The sequence below is a fragment of the Dendropsophus ebraccatus genome, chromosome 10 (genome assembly GCF_027789765.1).
Source record: "Dendropsophus ebraccatus isolate aDenEbr1 chromosome 10, aDenEbr1.pat, whole genome shotgun sequence".
Classification (NCBI taxonomy): Eukaryota; Metazoa; Chordata; class Amphibia; order Anura; family Hylidae; genus Dendropsophus; species Dendropsophus ebraccatus.
In genome coordinates this window covers 71,140,549-71,164,634 of record NC_091463.1, presented here as the reverse complement: position 1 = coordinate 71,164,634, position 24,086 = coordinate 71,140,549, and the positions used below count along the sequence as shown (strand labels likewise).

General features: G+C 43.8%; 1 protein-coding gene across 5 annotated transcripts in view; it reads left to right on the top strand.

The window, feature by feature from the left end:
• IL13RA1 (interleukin 13 receptor subunit alpha 1) overlaps positions 1–24,086 on the top strand; it is a 90,953-nt gene that overhangs the window by 27,277 nt on the left and 39,590 nt on the right. For 4 of the 5 annotated variants that reach the window (XR_011358663.1, XM_069943226.1, XM_069943225.1 and 1 more), the window contains one exon: positions 22,771–22,962. Coding sequence is in view for 4 of the 5 variants with exons in the window: in XM_069943226.1 (XP_069799327.1) it covers positions 22,878–22,962 (85 nt within the window). In the remaining variant the exon portion in view is untranslated. The remainder of the gene's footprint in view (positions 1–22,770; positions 22,963–24,086) is intronic. The other variant, XM_069943227.1, reaches the window with a different exon arrangement.

The window sequence follows — 24,086 nt, the reverse complement described above, 5'->3', positions numbered from 1 at the left end:
AACATATAACACACAATAAAAACAATTACAAGAAAGAGCCATAGGGGGAGATTTATCAAACTGGAGCAAAGTAGAATTGTCCTAGTTGCCCCTAGCAACCAGATTCCCCCTTCCATTTTTCAAAGAATCTGTGAGGAATGAAAGGTGGAATCTGATTGGTTGCTAGGGGCGACTGAGCCAGTTCTACTTCACATTAGGTTGATAAATCTCCCCCATAGTTTCTTTCATTCAGACCTAACAGACCTACAGTGTTGAGTCTAGAAATCTTAATGGTTTCTCTCTGTAATAGTAATTGATGGTGATTCCCCCCCCTTCCCTTCCCTAGATGTATTAAAGGGGTTATCCAGTGACAATCTTTTTCTTTCGAATCAACTGGTTACAGAAAGTTAGGCTAGGTTCACACTACGTTTTTGCAATCCATTTTTTCATCTGTGTTTTTTTGTTTTTTTTTGCGAAAACGGATGGAAGAAGGTATGCATTTGTGTGCATCCGTTTTGATCCGTTTTTCATTCAAGTTCAATTTTAAAAAAAATGGATCGAAAAGGATCCGTTTTTACACAAAAATGTAGTCAAACTAAAAAAACTGATCCATTTTAATAATGGAAGTTAATGGAAAACCGGATCAAAACGGATGCATACTTTTTTTTTTTGTAAAAACGGATGAACAAAAAGGGATTGCAAAAAATGTAGTGTGAACCCAGCCTTATATAGATTTGTAATTTACTTCTATTTAAAAATCTCCAGTCTTCCTATATTTATCAGCTCCTGTATGCCCTGCAGGAAGTGGTGTTTTGTTTTAAGTCTGACACAGTGCTCTCTGTCTAAGGCTGGGTCCACACTAGGTATATTTCAGTCAGTATTGTGGTCCTCATATTGCAACCAAAACCAGGAGTGGATTAAAAACACAGAAAGGATCTGTTCACACAATGTTGAAATTGAATGGATGGCCGCCATTTAACGGCAAATATTTGCTGTTATTTAAAAAAAAAACGGCTGTTATATTGAAATAATGGCCGTTATTTACTGTTATATGGCGGACATCCACTCAATTTCAACATTGTGTGAACAGAGCCTTTCTGTGTTTTTAATCCACTCCTGGTTTTGGTTGCAATATGAGGACCACAATACTGACTGAAATATACCTAGTGTGAACCCAGCCTAAAACAGGAAGTGTCCAGAGCAGGAGAGGTTTTCTATGGGGATTTGCTGCTGCTCTTGACAGTTCCTGTCTGGGACAGAGGTGGCAGCAGAGAGCACTGTGTCAGACTGGAAAGAAAAGATAATTTCCTACAGCATACAGCAACTGATAAGTATGGGAAGACTTGGGATTTTTAAATATAAATTATAAATCTATAAAACTTTCTGATAACAGTTCATTTAAAAGAAAAAGATTTACGCTGAATTCGCTGGATAATCTGCCCAATCGGGCTGGTTCGACAGATTATCGCTGTAATAAAGACAGTGATCAGCCAAATGAACAATCATCAGCTGATCAGCATCTGTTATAAAAATTTCATCCACCAACCATGGATTGCTAGGTGCAGGGCCGGATTAAGGTTGGTGGAGGCCCTGGGCAACAATTTTGTTGGGGCCCCCCCATTTCCTTCCCTCACAAATAAACCATACAGCAATCTATACAGGTGGCTGATTACTGTAGGGGACTTAGCACCTACCCTTCCTCATTGCTGGCTGTATGGCTCAGCATCCTCCTCTGTTCTGCATATGCTGGTCCCTAGAGGCTGCAGTCCAGAGGAAGATGCCAGGCCCTAGAGACAGGATGGGGGAGGGGTGAGCATTGCAGTGTGTTCCCACTTAATTAAATGCGAGAACACAGCACTTTAGTACTTTCTGTGCTCTCTTGCCCACTGTGTTAGCCACCACAGCTAGCATATGCAGTTGTTAATCACAGGCAGAGCCTGGACTTGCAAGTCTAAGTCCCATCTTTAGTTCCCAACCATATAAACTACCTGAAGCAGTAAGGAGCAACCAGAAAGTACTTAAAGGCTGTGTATAATCTATAGCGGATATGCTACATGTGAATATACTCTAAGGATCATGGCATATATAGCTGCACACAGGCTACATGTCATATGCTGCACACAGGCTATATATACCATATGCTGCACACAGGCTATATATACCATATGCTGCACACAGGCTATATACCATACACTGCACACAGGCTATATACCATACACTGCACACAAGCTATATATCATACGCTGCACACAGGCTATATGTCATATGCTGCACACAGGCTATATATCATACACTGCACACAGGTTAAATGTCATACTGCACACAGACTATATACCATACACTGCACACAGGCTATATACCTTACACTGCACACAGGCTATATACCTTACACTGCACACAGGCTATATACCTTACACTGCACACAGGTTACATGTCATATACTGCACACAGGTTACATGTCATATACTGCACACAGGCTATATACCATACACTGCACACAGGCTATATACCATACACTGCACACAGGTTACATGTCATATACTGCACATAGGCTATATACCATACACTGTACACAGGCTATATACCATAAACTGCACACAGGCTATATGTCATATGCTGCACACAGGCTATATATTATAGGCTGCACACAGGCTATATACCATACACTGCACACAGGCAATATATCATAGGCTTCACACAGGCTATATACCATACACTGCACACAGGCTATATGTCATATGCTGCACACAGGCTATATATCATAGGCTGCACACAGGCTATATACCATACACTGCACACAGGCAATATATCATAGGCTGCACACAGGCTATGTATCATACACTGCACACAGACTATATACCATAAACTGCACACAGGCTATATATCATAGGCTGCACACAGGCTACATGTCATATGCTGCACACAGGCTATATATATATTGTAATATATATACCTCTGCTCTGATATATGCCCCTATAGTATATACCCCTGCTCTGATATATGCCCCCATAGTATATGCCCTCGGCTTTAAAATATGCCCCCATAGTATATGCCCCCTGCTCTGATATATGCCCCTAAAGTATATACCCCTGCTCTGATATATGCCCCTATAGTTTATACCCCTGCTCTGATATATGCCCCTATAGTATATACCCCTGCTCTGATATATGCCTCTATAGTATATACCCCTGCTCTGATATATGCCTCTATAGTATATATCCCTGCTCTGATATATGCCTCTATAGTATATACCCCTGCTCTGATGTGCCAATACAAAACAAAACCTCATACTCACCTGATCTGGGAAGATGACAGGTCTTCTCTCTTCTGGCTCTTCTCTGTTCCTTCAGCCTGTCAGCCACTGTGACAGATGCTCCAGCATGCTCCATGATGTCACATCCCTGCTGGAGAGATCAGGTTTCATTGCTAAGGTCCCAAGCAGTCCTCTCCTCAGTGATGGGGAGGGGCAAGGGGGAGTGAGGACCTCAGCAGGAGATAGGCACCCGGAAGCTTGACAGGAAGAATCCATTCAAAGACCCACCAGGGGGGAGTCTGAGCCTGCCGGGAGGGAGATGCTTACACAGGATTAACCCTTCACCTCCCTCCCTTCCTGAACAGCATGCAGTGTGGCCAGTGCTGTGTCCAGGTAGGGTTTCCACATGCTTTTTGCACGTGGGACTGGCTCCCAGACACCACTTCCAGGATTGGGCTGGTGGGGGCCCCCTAGTGGTGGAGGCCCCTGGGCACATGCCCCTTGTGCCCTCCCTTTAATCCGGCCCTGGCTAGGTGTATTAGAAGCTAGAAGAACAGTGGGTGAAGCTAGGAGAACACAGAATGGAGAGGTATGTATAAAGTTTATTATTTTACAAGGGCTGCACAGACATCGCTAATGATAGATATAGCTATATATACAGTATATATATATATATATATATATATATATATATTTATATTGTAGGGATCTTTCCGGGGAATGGTGTGTTTGGACACAGTTCACAGCAGACTTGGACTTGAAAAATAACAGCTTGGCGTTTATTTGCAGCATAAACAGTCCATCAAACAAAACACAGCAGCACCGTGCTTTAAGAATAAAACAAACAAAAAGGTCTTGCCCGTCTGGGCGCTTACTAACAGGTTTCTTCACCTATCTGACACTAGACAAACAGTGCGTCTTTCACCTGGATACCGCAGGGTGTATATATGCTCCAGCACCGTCTGTATTCCTTGCTCCCAGGAGAACCAGCATGCAGGCTGTTCACCCCTGGCTGAGAGACAACACTGGATCCTCTGCAGGGCTTTACCTTGTCAGGCTGATTAGGGTCAGAAACACCTGACCCCAAAACCTGACCTGGATCGGGGGGAAGGGAATGGCAAGTCCCACTACCAAAAACCTACCTGCCATTCCATGTAAGTCCAGGCCCGGCAATAATAAATAATAGCTCAGGAGCATAACACTACTGAGCACAGATGCCTCCTGGACTCACCATCTCACGCTATGTATTAACCTGGGTGAGATGTACATCCCCTCGAGCACTTTACCAGTGACATGTCCACAATATATATATATATATATATATATATATATATATATATATATATATATATATATAATTTACAGTATATATATATATAGTGTATATATATACTATATATATATATATATATAGTGTATATATTGAGATATATATTTACAGTATATATATAGTGTATATATTGAGATATAAATGCACCTTAGGGCCACAACCACACAACATCTTTTTTTGGTCATTTGATGGCCGTTTTTCTGGACGGCCATCATTTCGTGCCCAAAAAAGGGCTGTTATTTCAAAATAGTGGGCGTTATTTGTGGATATATGTTGTTTTGAAATAACAGCCATTATTTGGGTGCAAAATGACATCCATGCGAAAAAATGGCCAACAGCCTACCAAAATAGACATTGGTCATGCGCTAGTAGTGCGCCAACTAACAATTAAAAAAGAGACATGTTTGGAAGACTTTTCCTAATTTTAATGTAACTGTTAAGTGGTTAAAGGAGTAGTTCACCAAAAAATATTCTTTCAAACTGACTGGTCCCAGTAAGTGCCAGAGATTTGAAATTCACTTCTATTAAAAAAATCTCAAGTCTTCCAGTATAAGCTGCTGTATGTCTTACAGAAAGTGGTGTATTTTTCCCAGTCTGACACAGTGCTCTCTGCTGCCACCTCTGTCCATGACAGGAACTGTCCAAAACAGCAGCAAATCCCCATAGAAAACTTTTCCTGCTCTTCAGGCTGGAAGGAATACACCACTTCATGCAGGACATACAGCAGCTGAAATACTGAAAGACAAGATTTTTTAATGCCAAAAAGTGCTAGAGATTTGTAATTTTTTTTCTACCAGTTCATTTAAAAGAAATTACTTTTTTTTTTTAGAACTAACTTTTTGGTCCCCTTTAAGGACTCTAGTTCTGTCTTTAAAAAGTGTACTATCATTCTTTAAAAAAGTTTACCAATGTCAACTGTTGACCTGTTTGGATGGGAAAACAAACCATTGGGAAATAAGGTCCAAAGTAACAAGGTCAAAGAAGTTTAGACCAAAAGAATGAAGGTCAATAAAAAGCTAATAATAAAGACAATTGTTTTTTTAGGCCCCATCAGCACCCTGCGGGGTTGCAGATAGGGTGGCCCCTTCCCTCTGTTAAACTCCCTCAACAATATATTTACTATGGAGCACAGCATTTAAGGAGTTAAATCATCAGCTGTGGGTTACAGGTGACAGCTGCTGAGCCATTGTAATGGTGCGTTTACACAGACAGGCTTTGGCTTCAAAAATCGTACCATAAACTAGAATAATGTAACAACAGCCATCATTGCAGCAATGATGGGCGGTCAAACAGTGATATGACTGGACATCATTATTTCTTTAGAAAAACGGAGAGGAAAATGTAAAAAAAAAAAACAAAAAAAAAACTGTAGACTTGCTGTGTGGTCTATGGCAGTAATATCTCTTCTCATAAGGAAGCTGCAAACTTCCTAGGAAATAGCGGTGTTCTGACTCCAGACTTTCAATGTTGACTTACCAGGTGATATACAGTATGAAAGCCATGTATCACACTCCCTGTAAGGGTGGGTTCATACTGAGGAATTCTCGCGGATAAACTCAGCGGAATTCCGCAGTGTGTCCGCGTGCACAGCCGCGCGCCTTTCCGCCGGCTCCATAGACACCATTCTATGGGCCAGTGTATTCCGGAATACGCCGGCCCATAGAATGGTGTCTATGGAGCTGGCAGAAAGGTGAGCGGCCGTGCGCGCGGACATACTGCGGAATTCCGCTGAGTTTATCCACAAGAATTCCTCGGTATGAACCCACCCTAACTGGGCAGGAAACTATTGCAACACAATTTCAGTCCAAACCCTACTTCCTGCAATCTGTCTTGACAAGTGGTTGCTAGAGACAGGATGCAAATGACAACAGGCAGTAAGTGGAATTTAAACCAGGAGGGAAACCCCTAATCGACAGAAGTATAGCACCAATTTTGGGGCATTCATAAATCATTACAAAAATCTTTAATACCACTTGCTCCACTGAACAATAACAGGATGAGACCCATGCATTTTCTGCTGCAGATTTGTGATGGATCTGCATGAAAAAAGTGTGGATACACCTAATGGGGTGTATTCAGTCCCAGTGCCCATGGCACCATGAGCTGTAAATACAACCTGACGTTAGGCAATAGATTTTCATTTTCCTTTGCATAAAACTCACATCTTGTATCTTATTTTCAGAACATGAGAATGCTGTTACATCAGACTGAAAAAAAAATCCTATCTGATGTTGCAAGAATAAATCATTGTATAAGTGTAACGTCTGAAAATTTTTATTAGGCGCTTACACAGTACAACATATTTTTTATGATAATATAAGGTGTACATAAATCATTGTATAGCTGAGGATCTGATGGCAAATATTTCACTCACCTTTGGGCACATGCTTCTTTTATCGATCTTAAGAAATACGTCCTAGGGGTGGATGTTTATGATGCTTTATGAGCGAAGAGATGAGTGAAGCAAATCTGGCGAAACAAATTTCGCTGCGAATTGTGTTGTCAATTCACTCCATTCTGCGAAGCAAATTCAATTGGCGGCTGCACATGCTGTCTGGAGCATCACTGGTGGGAGAAAGGGATTAACCATAATCCCCAGCGCCCGTCCAATCAGCTGCAGGCCCCTCTGGGATGTCAGCACCCCCCCCCTTACCTTCTATATAAGGCGTTTCGCTAACGGAGGTGGACAGTCGGCTGTGCGTGGAGGAGGGAGCAGGATGGCAGCAGGCAGTTAGAGCAGAGCAGGGAGAGACTAACAGAGTGATATAGGGACAGAGACAGAAATTGGATGACTGACCGGCTGATTGACATTTTTTTTAAATTGTGATTTTTCGATTTTTGTACAACAATCAATTTTTTGAACTTGTACAACAACATGCTGTAACAAATTATCCCTTCTGTAATAGTCCCAGTACTGTAGCTACTATAGTTTTGGCTGTTTTAGTTAAATTTGTTAAGATTTGATTTGCGAATCTTAACGAATTTGACCCAAAATTCGCAAAGCTTGTGAAACGAATTTCCGACTGCTTCCCTCATCTCTAATCATATGCTTTAACCTCCTCCCGCTTCTGGGCAGTAAATTAACGTAGCTACAGCCTATGCCTGATTCTGCAGAGACGTTCATTTACGCTGCAGGATGACGCAGGCTGCAGCAACGCTCCGGTGCTGAGATTAACCCTATAGATACTACGGTCAGCAAGACCGCATCATCTATAGGGCTCCTGACAGAGAATTCTCTGCTGGTGTTCATCGGTGCTCTGCAAAGTGAGGCTGGCAGCGAGAGGGAAGGCAGGGCGCGCCAGGCGCGGCCATGAGCTCTACCCCCTCGACCCTCTCCCCCGTCACTGTCACAAGAGTTTTTTTAACCAGCACAAGACTAAAAAACTGCCTTCAGTAGACTGGAAATGGATTTCAGGTCACCCAAGCAGCCCAGACTCCCCTCAGGGGAGTCTATTTTGTCCACTTTCAGAAGGTTTTAAAGGCTACATGCCATCTACTTGGGAGTTACCATGTACAAAAAAGTCCTGACTTGTAGTGTTCATATGAATAAAGTCATTGAAACCAGACACTGGTCCCAGTCGTGACGCATTGGTTATGTGGAAGACCTTGATGCAGCAGCTATCACAGCCCACAACTGCACCTTCAAATGATCGGCTGCTCTTCAGCTAAGCAAGTTCCCTCTGCTTGCAGCTATAATGCCAGACCCAACAAGCAGGTATCTTGGCAGGATTCACTTATGTTACAGTCCAATCCAAAAGGGCAAACTAGTTGGACCCAGTGGTCTTTTTTGCTGACAATCTTCTATGTTTCTATCAGGTTGAGGTAGATACTCAAATATAATAGTGTAATACTGACAATCTGCTCATCATGGCCCGCACAGCCACTGAGTTACTATTTATCCAAACTGTGAGGTCCATGATCCCCCTTACTGTCATGTTTATACTTTTTTTTGCTACCTGTGACCACTTTCACAGTTATGTAATACTGACAATCCTCTCCAGATTCACGACCCGCACAGCCACTAGGTTACCCTTGATCCATTATGTAAGGTCCACATTTGGTGTCCCACCTTGGGTGTTTCTTATGTCACACCTGTTGCAACAGCCCTTTTTTCTCAAAGCTAAGTGCTGATGAAGGTAGTTTAGTATTTCACCACAAGTTGTCAGTGTTTCATATGTAAGCTCTTATGTATTGCACAGCTGTAGTTACCAAAGGGTCACTGTTTCTTATATATTTTGTATTTTTATTGTCCAATGGAGATACTTTTCTCTTCCGACCTCTCCTTTCTCTTTTCTTCTGATCGTTCCTTTCCATCACTCACAGGGTCTCTTACACACCCCTGTAGGAAGTAGTCTCTTGGTGGGAGGAAGTGTAGCAGTAGTCTTACTCACATTCTGGTGGGAGAAGTACACACAAAGCAGATGTCCCTGCTGTAGCCAAGCCAGGGCCTGGCTCTGCCAGGACCCTTGTATGGGACAGTCTGAGCCTAGTCCAAGACACACGTGTATGAAGCAACCAGAGACACTCAGTTTCTCCAGTATCTACCTTATATCTACTATGCAGACCCAGCCCTCGCAGAGAACCACTCTAGAAGTGCAAGGCAGTATCCTGATATACAGATGAACTAGCCTGGATAGAACAAAGATACCAAAGGGTCTACGTATTCTATCTCGCAGTACAGGTGACACAGGGACACCCTAGGACACTTGGCTTCACCCAGGTAACCATGGCTGGGGCTTGTATCACCCTATTAGGACAGAAAGCTCAACGCTGTAGGACAGAAGGTAGTCAGACATTGGTCTAAACATGGGTACAAGTAAACTTTTCACTCTCAAGTATTTCTCTAAAGTTACAGCAGAGCACACTTTGGGTTGGGACTCCTTTGACAAACTACTCTCCTCTACGCTGCTCCACTCTACTCTCAGCTATACAAGCACCGCTACGACTACCTCTAATATACTCAGCACTTTCAAGTATCTCTGCAGCACAGACCCAGTTCAGCACTATTACCTGTAAAAAGATTATCTATTTGCTGCCAAAGTGTTTTGTATTATTCAGAGACTGCACAGTAAAGCTGGGACTCTCTCTTCCTCTGCACCCGCACCTATACACATTCGCTACATACCTTGTGTCATTTTTCCCCTTTCTGTTGGTGGCAATACCGATAGTCCGGGTTGGTCAATTTCCACTCAGAACTACCGTGACAAGAGCCCAAGGGACCCACTACACCCCGGCAGGTCACCGACCATTTGGGGGAATAGTACAGCCAGGAACAGCAAAAAGTAGGTACCAACATCACACCTGTGTGCTGGACTGGCACTGGTGTCACAACGCTACCATCGCTGGCTAAGCTGTTCAACTACAACAACCAACCACCATTGAAGTGTTGTCACTAGTACCATTATTATTATTTATTTATTTATTTATTTATAAAGCGACCTTAATTCCAGAGCACTATACAAGCGATGGGGGTAACAAACAGGAACAATACAAGATATAAACACATTACATGAAGGCAAAAGACAGGCTGGTATATTGGGGAAGAGGACCCTGCCCGCGAGGGCTTACAATCTATAAGGTAGCGGGAGAGAAACAGGAGGTAAAGTGCATCCAGTCAAGTGTGATGCAGAATTCTTATAGGTTGTAGCCTACTTTAAAGAGAGGGGTTTTCAGGTTACTTTTGAAGGACTTGATGGTGGATGAGAGCCGGATGTGTCGTGAGCCGGATAAGGGGTAGACCGTTCTAGAGTATGGGGAAGTTTTGGGCAAAGTCTTTGAGGTGGTTGTGAAAGGTATGAACAAGGGGAGAGAGCAGAAGGAGGTCACTGGAAGATCGAAGGTTGCATGAGGGACGGTATCCGGATATCAGGTCAGAGATGTACGAAGGGGACAGGTTGTGGATGGCCTTGTACATCATGGTCAACAATTTAATGGGGAGACAGTGAAGGGATTGGCAGAGGGAAGAGGCAGAGGCAAAGTGAGGGGAAAGGTGGATTAGTCGGGCAGCAGAGTTAAGTATAGACTAAAAAAGAGCAAAGGAGTTAGTCGTAAGGCCAGAGAGGAGGATGTTAAGGTTAAGGCGGCAGGAGGTGGTCAGGGCCTGAATATGTGGTTTAAAAGACAGGGAAGAATCAAAGGTGACCCCAAGGCAGCGAACTTGGGAGACGGGACAGAGAGCAGCCATTGATAGTGATTGACAGATGAGATGGTGGGTTGAAGCGAGGTGGGGAAAGATGATTAGTTCTGTTTTGTCCATGTTGAGCTTTAGAAAGTGAGAGCAGAAGAAGGAAGATATGGCCGATGGAGACACTGGTATTCTAGATCGCAAAGAGGTGACATCCAGACCAGAGAGGTAGATCTGAGTGTCATTGGCTTAGAGGTGGTACCTGAAGCCGTGGGATTCTATGATATGTGTCAGGCCAGAGGTATAGATGGAGAAGAAAAGAGGCCCGAGGACAGAGCCTTGGGGAACACCAACAATGAGGGAACGAGGAGAGAAGGTGGTGTGGGAGTGGGAGACACTAAAAGTGCGGTTTGAGAGGTGAGAGGAGATCCAGGAGAGGGCTGAGCAAGTGACACCAAGAGATGAAAGAATTTTTAAGAGGAGAGGATGGTCAACTGTGTCGAAGGCAGAAGATAGGTCAAGGAGAAGGAGCACAGAATATTGGCGTGAGGCTTTGTCAGTTAGCAGGTCATTGGCCACTTTGGTTAAGGCAGTTTCTGTGGAGTGATGGGGACGGAACCCAGATTGCAGGGAGTCAAAAAGCAAGTTGGATGAAAAGTTGGAGGAGAGTTCATGATAGACATGTTGTTCCAGGAGTTTTGAGGCAAAGGGGAGAAGTGAGATGGGGCAGTAGCTGGATAAGGAAGTAGGGTCAAGGGATGGCTTTTTAAGGATGGGTGTGATGGTTGCGTGTTTGTATGGAGATGGGAAGACACCAGAAGTTAGTGATAGATTGAAGAGATGTGTTAGTGCTGGGACAAGTGCTGAGGTGAGATTGGGAATAAGGTAAGATGGGATTGGGTCAAGGTTGCGCAGGTGGTGAGGTCTGATGTGGAGAGTAGTTTGGAGAGATGTTCTTCAGTTATGGTGGAGAGGTGAGTTAGTGGGGAAGAGCACTGGACAGGCCTGAGGGGGGTTGAGGGGACTACAAGGAGAAGCTTACTCTGATGTCATTGATTTTCTGCTTGAAAGTCCTTAAGTCCTCAGCAGAGGTAAGAGATGTGGGGGGTAGCAGTGAGGGACAGAGAAGGGTATTAAAAGTGTTAGTTGCCTAGGGTTGTGAGATAAGAAAGATATGAGGGGAGTAAAGTAGTCCTGTTTAGCAGAGGTGAGGGCAGCATAGCACGTCACTGGTCGAGTACCACACTCACTCCTCCCTTGAAGTTATTTTCTGCTACTGGGTCTGCCCATAGGGTGTGCACACGCCCTAACAAGAAAAGACATGATTCAGCACTGACAAAACACAATTCTTTTTTCATATATGCTATCTGACAGGTTGAAACACCCCAGGGTAGTAATGGCCGGACAGTAGCAGAATGCATGAGGGTAGGCCAGCATGACTGGGGCTTATTGGGACTGGGGGAGTTGAAATACAGTGAGCAGGGTGAGGAGAGTCTGCAGGTGAGGTGGTTGAGGTGGGGGTGTTTTGGTTAGAGGAGAAGGGGTGGGGGGTTACTGGGGGGTTAAGCCTCGGGCATTGGTCGGAGGTCATGTGGGGCACCATATATGGAGGGGTGTTTTGATAAGGGGGGGTTATGATATAAATTGTGAGTGGAGGGGGGAGTGTTAGCCACTTGCAGTTTGAAAAGTCGAGGTGACAACCCCACCCACCCACCCACCCTGGTTTGCCTGTTGCTTAGGATCGGTGTGTATGGGGTTGGGGGGCATGTGGTATTTTGATTGGCGCAGCTGGGGGTGTTTGTCTTGTCGCAGCAGCTGGGGCATGGGGGGGGTCCTCGGAGTTGGTGGTGATTATTGGGAATGGTGGAAAATAGGGGAGGGAACCATAGGTGGGTTCCAGTATCCCTTAGCAAACTTTATGGAGTTGGCGGTCACGGAAAATTACCTGGTGGCTCGTGGAAGTTAACCCTTTAGGGGGTAAAAGGAAGTTGGGTGCCCACAGGTGTTAACTGTATGCCTCTCAGCCTGTGCAGACCGGATGGAAGGCCAACCTGTGGGTAGGATTAATTGTGGGTGACCGCCATGGTTATTTTTGGGCTTCGAGGACCACCTCCGCCATTTAATATGGTTGGGAATATAGGTTCAGGTTGTTTGAGTTATTTAATTTAAATGTTTGTTTGTAATAAACTCGGCTGCTGTGGCCGATTAAAATCCACATGGTGTTGTGTCTTTATTTTGGGGAAGGTGGTGAGTAAGGACTCAATAATACCCAGTCATGTTATATCCATCGATTCTATGGGGATTACATCATGTGGAGGTTTTAACCTGTCTGCTATAATATAAAAATAAAGAAGCAAGTGTTTGTCACAGTGCTGGATCATGTCTTTTCTTGTTGTAGAGATAATTTCCCACCTTAGCCGGCTTCTTTTATCGGTTTTGAGACATATGTCAGAGGGGGGAATGTTTATGCCCCTTTGTGATCATATCTTTATTCATGGAATGGGTGCTGGCTGTGAAAGGTCAATGAATAAATGAAACTGTAAACCAGTGCCTTAAATGGGTCATGTGAACAGTTTTGATCAGTCGAGGTCTCACTGCTGTGACCCACACTGATCAAGAGAACAAGCCGGGATAAGCATCAGGTCACTAGACAAAACCCTCATGATTTTTGGATATTGAATGGACCCTTGCTTTCTCTTGAAACAACTTCAACAATAAACACAGACTAGGAAATAAAGGCACAAAACACACCTTTTTGGTGTTAGGATGGCCACATATTTAAATCACAGGACTAAAACAATTAAAGGGGCCAGGTGAACTGCTAGGCCAATGGAATTTATAGATAATGTGAGGTCCTAGACAGACATCAATAAAGGGGAAAGCACATTCTAGCAGAGCCAATATACTTTAAAGAGGATGTACCACCCGGTACATCCTCTTTAACCTGAACCCATGGATCGCCGCCCGGTTCCCGTGCACGGCGCCGTTTGATCCAGCGGTACCGGACGGTGCTGAAGCACTGGAGGCCGGCCGGGCCGCCCTCAGTGGGAGGGCTTCAGCATCGGCGGTACTGCTGGATCAAACGGCGCCGTGCACGGGAACTGGGCGGCGGTCCGAAAAACGGCACCGGCTTCCCCGTGACGGCGCCAATTGATCCGTGGGTTTAGGTTAAAGAGGATGTACCAGGTGGTACATCCTCTTTAAGGGCACCAATGAACCTACTTAGGATCCTTACTCCTGTGCTTAACCAATGTGCCCGCCCCTGGTTACCATTATGACATTGTTAAAGTGAATGTACCCTCAGGCCAGGGCTGAAGCACTGGGGGCAGGTAGATCCACCCCCAGTGGGAGGAAACCCCCACCCCTCTATGACACTACTCCATTAGAATCAATAGAGCCGAATCATAAAGGTGCAGGGGTTCCCTCCCACTGAGGGTGGGTCGGCCTGCCTCCAGTGCTTCAGCCCTGGCCTGATGGTACATTCACTTTAAGCATGGCCACTTCCATGCTCAATCGGTTCACCATCATGAGGTTTAAAGGGGTACTCCAGCGTGGGGGCACTTTTGCGCTGGGACCGGGGACGGGGTGGCCGAGGGAAGACATCCCAGCGCAAAAGTGCTCCCATGCTGGAGTACCCCTTTAACATCTCCTATGAGTTAATATATATATTTATATATATATATATATATATATATATATATATATATATATATATATATACACACAATTCAATTCAATACATTCAATGCGATGAATGTATAAGTCCAGGCAAAATTATAAAAACTGCAGAATAGATCTCCTTGACTAATGAACATTCATTCTCCAGCACTCTCAGGAGAGAAAAACACCCTTGGGGAGGAAACCTCTAGTGAACCATGGCTGAAGGATTGCCCTTAACTTGGACTTAGAGTGTTAATGCTAAAATGTAACTAATCAAATAAAAATAATATTGACATTGCTGTTGCCTATCCGGTACCTTGCACAAACAGATAACATTTACAACAATAAATGAATCAATATACTTGCAAAAAGAGAATTAGTTGTAGAAGGAAGATTAACCCTTATGCAACCTTGGACGTACCCGTACGTCCAGGGCCGCCTCCATGTGTTCAGAGTGGGGCTGTACCACCGCGGTCGCGGGTGCCGCTCGTAGCCCGTGACCGCGGCTATTAGCGGGCATGGTCCGATCGCCGTGCCGGTAATAAAGTAATCAGATGCAGCTGTCAAAGTTGACAGCTGCATCCGATTACTTCAATGCAGCCATCCCTGGTGTCTAGTGGGATGGATCGCTCCTCCGGGACGTTGTCCTGGAGGAGCGATCCACAAATCCTTCTCTGTCGGGGCTCAGCGCTGTAATGGGGCTGATCCCGACTCGGCACTCGATTGCTTCCGGCTGCAGCAGCCGGAAGCAATCAAAGTGCCTATCTCATCGATCTATGCTGTATATCTATGCAGCATAGATCTCAATGAGAGATCAGTGTACTTATACTAGAAGTCCCCCAGGGGGGCTTCTAGTATAAGTGTAAAAAAAAAAAAAAGTGTTATTATCAATAAAAAGCCCCCTCCCCTAATAAAAGTCAGAACCACCCCCCTTTTCCCATGTTATAAATAAAAATAAATAAACATGTTTGGTATCGACGCATGCGTAATCGCTCAAACTATTAATTAATCACATTCCTGATCTCGCATGGTAAACAGTGTAAGCGCAAAAAAATCCCAAAGTGCAAAATTGCACATTTTTGGTCGCATCAAATCCAGAAAAATTGTAATAAAAAGCGATAAAAAAGTTGTATATGCGCAATCAAGGTACCAATAAAAAGTAAACATCATGGCGCCAAAAATGACACTTCACACAGCCCCATAGACCGAAGGATAAAAGCGTTATAAGCCTGGGAATAGAGCGATTTTAAGGAACATATATTTGTTAAAAATGGTTTAAATTTTTTACAGGCCATCAGATACAATAAAAGTTATACATGTTCTAAATCATTGTAATCGTAACGACTTGAGGAACATATATAACAAGTCAGTTTTACCCCAGGGCGAACAGCGTAAAAACGGAAAAAAATAAAAGAAATGCGTTTTTTCTTTCAATTTCACCACACATTGAATTTTATTTTGGTTTCGCAGTGTACTTTATGAAACAGTGCCTGTCATTGCAAAGTACAATTAGTGGCGCAAAAATAAGGCCTCATGTGGTTTTCTAGGTGAAAAAATGCAAGTGCTATGGCCTTTTAAGCAAAAGGAGGGAAAAACGAAAATGCAAAAATTTTAATTGGCCCGATCCTCTAAGGGTTAAAAAAGAGAAGTATGAGAGGGAAATAATTTTCTCCAGATCTTGTTGTAAGAGAGAGAGAAGGAGAGACAGGACAGGAAGTTATATCTACGGGAAGTTATAGTCATGTCCCTTTTTGCTAAGGGCTTCGGGGGATTCTGAAGTGGTCCAAAGGCAGGTGGGCCTGAGAAGAAGTTTAGCATGACAATGCCCCTTTAAGGCTATGTTCACACCACGTAAAAGTACGACCGTTGTTGCCAACGGCAACAACGGCCGTACTTTCTGCAGAGTGGAACACTGCCTCTGCTCCAATGGGATCCCGGCCGGAGCGTATACACATTGTGTTATACACAATTCAATGAATTGCGGCCGTAGAAAACTCATGTCAGTTCACACAGTGAAGCGAGCGGCTCCTTCCGCTCGCTTCACTGTGTGCTATAGGAAGTTCTGATGTGCCCGCATCAGAGCTCTGCGGCGGAAAAGATCATCCGGCCGGTATGATCCGGGCAGAGACCTGGCCGGGGTCACGGAACGGCTGGTTGTTCACGTTGTGTGAACATAGCCTAAGACAACCTAGAATGGTTTGTGCAGGTTTCTGTTGTGGCATGTCTTCATAAAGGTAAAAAGTACCAGTCAAAATAATAACTTTTGACATGTCATCAATAGAGAATTTAGACTAATACAATCTGCTTATGGGCATGATGTCTTACTCTACTCTGTAATACCAGAGGAAGACTAAATAACTTAAATAGACAGCAATGTCCTCCATCTTGTGAAAAAATGTATATCATGAGCAAAAACATATCTACACATATGTCATATGACTGCGGCACTCGTGTCCAGTCCAATGATACTTTATTTAGCCATACAGAAGGGTAACAAAGTAGGCCGTTACAACATACAAAGGAACATACAAAAAAGCTCTGCAACTGTATAAGGGAAAGATCCCTCCAATCACGTACTATTTACAATCGTTATACGACTAGATTCATGTCAGATCGTTCATTTAGGCCAAGTGGACCTAACGCTTCTGTCTTTATACTACTTTGTGCACTCTTACCCTTCTGTATGGCTAAATAAAGTATCATTGGACTGGACACTCCCCCAGTAGTATATAGACGACCGCTTTGTGCTCCCCCTCCCATATAGCATATAACAACAACAAAAACAAACACTTACACTCCTCTTCTCTTACCCTCTTGTGGCCGCACTGCAGCAGCTCTACCCTTGTCCTGGCGCCGGCGCTCCAGTGATGTCACTCGAGTGCCGGCACCAGAGACAGAGAGCGGTCTCTTAGAAGCGCTCATAGTTACTGTGCAGAACGCAGCAGGGGTCCGGACAGCTGGCCTCCGTGGTTAAGGACCCTTGATGTAGACCTTCATTTGGCCAGAGATATTTTTGTTGCAATCCTTGCAGAAAAGCAGATGCCCAATAGAATTTCTTGCTGTACATTAATAATGTATGTGCAGTATAGCAGCTGGTCTGATCAGTATATCAATAGTTAAACCTTTAACAGAAAATTTTTGCTTGGGGGCAATATGCATATCTGTTTCTAACTGTTGTAGGAGCTGTCATGTCTATGAATACCAGGCGTTTTGTATCCATGTAATATAAAAGAGGTAAATGTAGAATTTGTTAAATACTTTATAACATATAGAGTTGCTTTGGTGATCTGTTCATAATCTTTGGTGTCAAATGGAAATTATTTAACAGTTGTGTTCTATAGTTTCTTTTTGTTGTAGTTTTAATAGCATTTCAGGATATTTTTGTATGTGACAATAGCATGGCCTCATTTGTGACAGAATAGAAATCTGGTTAAATTTCTAAAAAGGTTATTACAGATAAATTATTTTTTTACCTTCCAAATCTGAAACAGCATTTTCCGTCGTCAGAATCAGTCTTTTGACGGCCATACCCGTAGCTCACATTTTTTCCCTTTTTGAGCAATTCTTACTTGCTAGAAGAGTCTGTTGATAATAAGCTGATCACAGAACATCTCCATTAGTCAGCTGTTATCTTTGAGGACACCTGGTAGTAAGTGTTCAGTTTTTCAGTCCATCAGTGTGTTGTCTGTGTAAAGCAGGACAGGACAGTTCCTCCTCTTAGTAGTTCTGCACTCTGGATAAGAGATGAGGGTCCTGAACAGCAGGTCCCCCTTTATTAACTTGGAATTTCCTAAAACATCATATCCCACTATATTAAAAATGGACAGCCATGGCCAATCTCTTGAATACCTACCAATGGCCTTTCCTTAAAGGAGAAGCCCAACAATTTGATAAATTTCACAGCCAGCAGGGGAAAGGGAGAACATAATAAACAATCACTACTTAACTATCCCCCTGCCCACAAAGCATCACTTTACAGCCTCAGAGACTCCTGCCAGAAGTAATTTTCCCCTGAAGTTTCAAAGAGTTCACAACTCGGGAGAAAATGTCCGTCCCGGCTGATGGATTGTGCGCTCAGCTGATCAGTGACTGCAGCTGTATCCTGCCCCAGTTACTGACTGGCTGAGCAGGCAGTCCATCAACCGGGTCATGGGTCGTGACCTGGTTGATGGACTGCCTGCTCAGCCAGTCAGTGACTCAGACGTCGGCTGTGCAGGAGATCACAGAGCTGGGCGGGGGTCCTGTAACAGCAATCCAACACTGCAACAGCACATGGAGAGGTGAGTTGAGATTATTTGTTATGTTCCCTCTGCTCCTACTAGATGACATTTTTTTCAAATAGCTGGACTTCTTTAAAGATATAAATGCTGTGGCCTCTTCACCAGGCACACCGCCACATATTTTATAGCAGCTGTGCTTCAAGGTCTTGCAGGTCACATCAACTCACAACTCAGGCTAACCAGAAGGCAGCCTATAAAACTAGTCACCTCATTGCTTTCTTTCTTTATACTCCTCAGTTTCAGTAGCTAATCTTTGAGGTATTCCTTCTGATGCTGGATTTTCAATAGCAGGCAGATCACACAGTAGCCTTTCCACTGACCTAATATTACTATCAAAACCCTGCAGCCCACAGAGATCCACCAGTCAATCTGACCTTGATCAACTTTCACAAAATAGACTCCAGCCTCATAGTAAGAGAAGAACCAGGAAGTAGAAAGTACCTCCAATATATGACATTTTGGCTTACATAACACATCTGCCTCAATCATAACTTAAAAGCTTACTAGATACCACATGTGAGTAAACCCCACAGCCCTTATTGGTGCCAAAACACACTCTCACAGTTCTTTCTTCCTGCACTGTGATCTTGTGATCTGGCACATGTGTTACGCACACCTTTAAAGCCCATGCCATTCCTAGAAAAGATATATCTATCTTGTAGCCACAGGTCAAAGTATCAATGTGTTTAGACACAAATATGGCAAAATCTCAGAAGTTCTGTTAGCTTGTATGTAAATAAAGCAATGCGAGCAAACATACATGGTGTGTGGAGTTGCCAACTCTAAGTGGACTGGAATTTGGAAAGCAAATAATTATGTTACTATACTACAGAATATAATGTTGCAGCTCCCTAAAAGAATGCTGGGAAAAGTTATCTGGCCAAAAAATTGCATATTAGTCACATTGGATGAATTTTAAACTTTGAAACTTTAAATTTGAAGTTGAGGCAAATTAAAAAAAAAACATGGCTTCTTTCTTCCAGTAGCATCATTATTGTAGTGTTCCAGTACAGATGTGCCACTAAGTCTTATTCCATCTGTCCAATGATAACTCAGGTGTCAGGTGTCACACTCTGGGATGATGGATGTCATTTTACACTATCACCACTTGGTGTCTCATTCTCCCATATTCTAGATGCACAGCTGAAGGTACAAAGGGTTAACTTTAGTATTGTTCTCTTCTGTCCAATCACTGGCTTGGGTGTCTCACACTCTATCTCCTATCTCTTAGGGCCCTATTCCACCGGACGATTATCGTTCAGATTATCGTTAAATCATTCGAATCTAAACGATAATCGTTCGGTTGAAATGCAGTTAATGATTAACGACAGAATTAGAAATTGTTGATCGCTTTATAAGAGCTGGATCTATTTTTATCGTTGTTCGTTCGCAAAACGTTCGCATATTGTTCGCATTGAATAAGACGTTGTTCGGTCGTTCGCAGTAGATACGAACGCAATAGCGTAGAAATAGCAAAGAAAAAACTATCGCAAATACGATCATAAGTATCGTTTATCGTTCCATGGAAATGAGTGAACGTTTTCAGGTCTTTTGCAATAGCAGTCGTTTGAGATCGTTAATCGTTAACGATTATGCGAACAATAATCGTCCGGTGGAATAGGGCCCTTAGAGTCCTATTAGATGGCTTGACAATAAACTTTAAATGAGTGCTAATCTGCTAAATCGCCGCTCGTTTAGGCCCCATTCACACGACCGTGTCAGTTTTTACTGTCAGGAAATCCTGATCAGGAGACCTCAAATGTCATCAGGAAAGTATCAGGATTTCCTGACAGTAATCCGTTTTTACCATCAGGAAACCATCAGGAAAAACCTTCAGGATTTCCTGATGAGATGGTCTAGTATGCCAACATAAATCACAGGTACCCACACAGCCCCTAGTGTACCTGGATGGCCACAGGCTGCAGAACTACAACTCCCATCATGGCCTGCCAGCAGAGCCATGATGGGAGTTGTACTTCTGCAACCTGAATGGCCACAGGCTGCAGAACTACAACTCCCATCATGGCCTGCCAGCAGAGCCATGATGGGAGTTGTACTTCTGCAACCTGGATGGCCACAGGCTGCAGAACTACAACTCCCATCAAGGCCTGCCAGCAGAGCCATGATGGGAGTTGTACTTCTGCAACCTGGATGGCCACAGGCTGCAGAACTACAACTCCCATCATGGCCTGCCAGCAGAGCCATGATGGGAGTTGTACTTCTGCAACCTGGATGGCCACAGGCTGCAGAATTACAACTCCCATCATGGCCTGCCAGCAGAGCCATGATGGGAGTTGTATTTCTGCAACCTGGATGGCCACAGGCTGCAGAACTACAACTCCCATCATGGCCTGTCAGCAGAGCGGAGCGAGCGGGCGGGCGGGCTGCACCGCACTCTGGCCGGCCAGCCCTGTAGTACCAGAGGGGCGGGCGGGCGAGCGGAGCGGGCGGGCGGGCTGCACCGCACCGCACCCTGGCCCCGTGGTGAGGTCCTGGCTGTCTACCATTCCGGAATCACGGGCACTTTCCTGATATACATCAGGAAAATGCCCGTGATTCCGGCGCTCCCATAGACTTCTATGGGGGCGTCCGTGCCGGATTTCCGGACGAAAATAGGACAGGATCTAAAAAATCCGGTCCTATTGTCCGGAACGGACACCCTTCCGGAAAAATCCGGAAGGGTGTCCGTGTCTAATGTCAGCCTATGAGTCCGGAAATCCGTCCGGATTTCCTGATAGGAAATCCGGACAGATTTTCCGGACGTGTGAAGGGGGCCTTACTGATCTGTTATATCCTTGGAGGCCTTTCCAGCTGTCTGCAGCTCTGCCTTTCATTCTAGTCTGCACTGACAAGCCGCGGCCGAGACATGTCAGTGTGAAGACTGGAACAGAAGGCAGAACTGCAGACAGTGGAGAAGGCCTCCTAGGATACTGGAGAACGTGGAAAGGTGGGTTCATATTTTATTCATTTATACTATAATCATCAGCCATCGGTTGCACATTGCTATTACATGTAGCGATGCTCGCCCGACGCCTGATGATTTTAGGTCTGGACCTAAAGAAACAATCAGCCGATGATTATTGTCATCAACTGATCATTCTTTCTATTACACAGAGCGATAATCAGCCGAAGCAGGCCGATTCGGCCGATTATCGCTCTGTGTAAAAAATCGTTTTGCGATTGCTTAAGCCTATCTCATACATAGGTGAAATCGTTGAAAGACTGTTTACATGGAATGATCTGCGAATTTTGACGACGATTTGAGAAGTTGTTGAAAGATCAAAATGAACGATTTCTCGCTCGTCGCTTGATCGTTTGCTGCGTTTAGATGTACGATTATCGTTCGAATTCGTCCGTTATCGTGCAAATTCGAACTATAAATCGTTCCGTGTAAAACCACCATTAGCCATGTAATGATTGCATCATCATCAGCTTGTTGTCATCATTATCAGAAGCAGTAGCAGTAATTTATTGCTTAGACCAGGGCTGCTTTGTAATGTAACCTTTCCTTGTATTGATCATGGTGCAGTTTTCCTCTCATTTTCCATAACATGTTGAAAAGACATTGCATCAATAACAGCCCAACTCTGGTCCCTTAAATTGAGAGAATGATAAAAATCTTTGAATTATGGGGGGGAGGGGGTAATCTCAGGGGTTCATCAACAGCAGCGAGAATACTAAAATAACCTTCTTGCCACCCTCGCTTCATTTAAGAGAACTTCCCATAACATTTTTTTCAGAAAGTACAGGTACATTTTAACGTAGCTAAATATTTAACAAATTTGGCTAATATGATATTGTAACACCAATTACTAGATCATCAATCACTAAAGGATACACAATTACAATCCAATGTAGTAGATAATAGTGTATAATGCCTGTGTGATGCACACTACAACAATGTATACTCTCAGTACTATTCCTGTACCTATTTTAAGACACCAGTCCTTTCTGTTTCCAATACGAGCACATGTTCCATAATGTAGTAAGTACAAATGCTCCAGGTAAATGACTGACGTACATGTAGGAGTACTTATTGCACTCATATGGGAGGAGAAGAGGCTGGCCAGGGTGGGTGTTATCTGTACACTTCTGTCTTGTGTGTTTTTACTGAAAACGTATGATTTTTCCTATCTTCTTTAAGGAAGGATACAAATTAGGATCCTAGTGTCTGTGACAGAAGACGGGACATGCGGGACTACTAACAAATTTATCTGGTTTTCTTCATATTCAAGTCACTGCACTGCAGAAATGGGAGATCTCCGCGTCAGTCAAAGCATCCTGGGAATGCTGCCTGTCATATGTTTGTGTATAGGATCTTCAGCCTCTGGAAATGGTAAGTGTCATATACTGTATTCTTGAGCAGTATAGGATCTTCTTCACACCAATGTGTTTTAGTACATGCATTTTTAGTTGCAATTCTGTAGAACATGCGATGCGTCATGTTTCTCAATGAATATCATTTGCAAGACAACAAGGCTATGTTTACACATTTTTGGTTGAAAAAAGACGGAAATACTATGTGTTAACATAGCCCAAAAATGCACTATGTATAATTATGGGGATAGACGGCACACAAAGTGGAAAAAAAGAAATGCCAAACTAGAGCATACTACATTTTGAAATTTTCTTGATATGTTTCTTTGAAGCTATGTTCACACAAAGGTTTTGCTCATTTTACCTGCAAAGAAAATTAGGTTTTTTTTGTAGTAGTTATCTATTGTTTAAAAAACAGCACTTCATTATATGGAAATTACAGCCATATTTTGACCGAAATTACGGTATTTTTCTTTTATTTTACAGTGTATGAACATAGTTTTAACCTCTTAAGGACGCATGACGTACCGGTACATCATACGTCCGCAAGAGGTGTTTAAAGTGGGGCCGCACGGCAACCCCGCTCTGAACCGCCGCGGTCCTGGCTGCCGCGTGTAGCCCGGGGCCGCGGCTATTAGCGGGCACGGTCCGATTGCCGTGCCCTTCAATACAGTAATCAGATGCAGCTGTCAAAGATGACAGCTGCATCCGATTACCGGATGCAGCACTTCCCTGGTGTCTAGTGGGATGGATTGCTCCTCCGGGACGTTGTCCCGGAGGAGCGATCCACACATCTTTACCGGCCGGGTGTCAGCTCCAAAATGGCGCTGATCCCGGCTCGGCACTCGGATGCTTTCGGCTGCAGCAGCCGAAAGCATCCGAGTGCCGATCTTATTGATCTTTGCTGTATAAGCATACAGCAAAGATCTCAATGAGAGATCAGTATACTTATACTAGAAGTCCCCCAGGGGGGCTTCTAGTATAAGTGTAAAAAAAAAAAAAAGTGTTGTTATTAGTAAAAAGCCCCTTTAAATAAAAGTAAATAAATAAATAAACTAACATGTTTGGTATCGCCGTGTGCATAATCGCCCGAACTATTAATTAATCATATTCCTAATCTCGCACGGTAAACGGCGTAAGCGC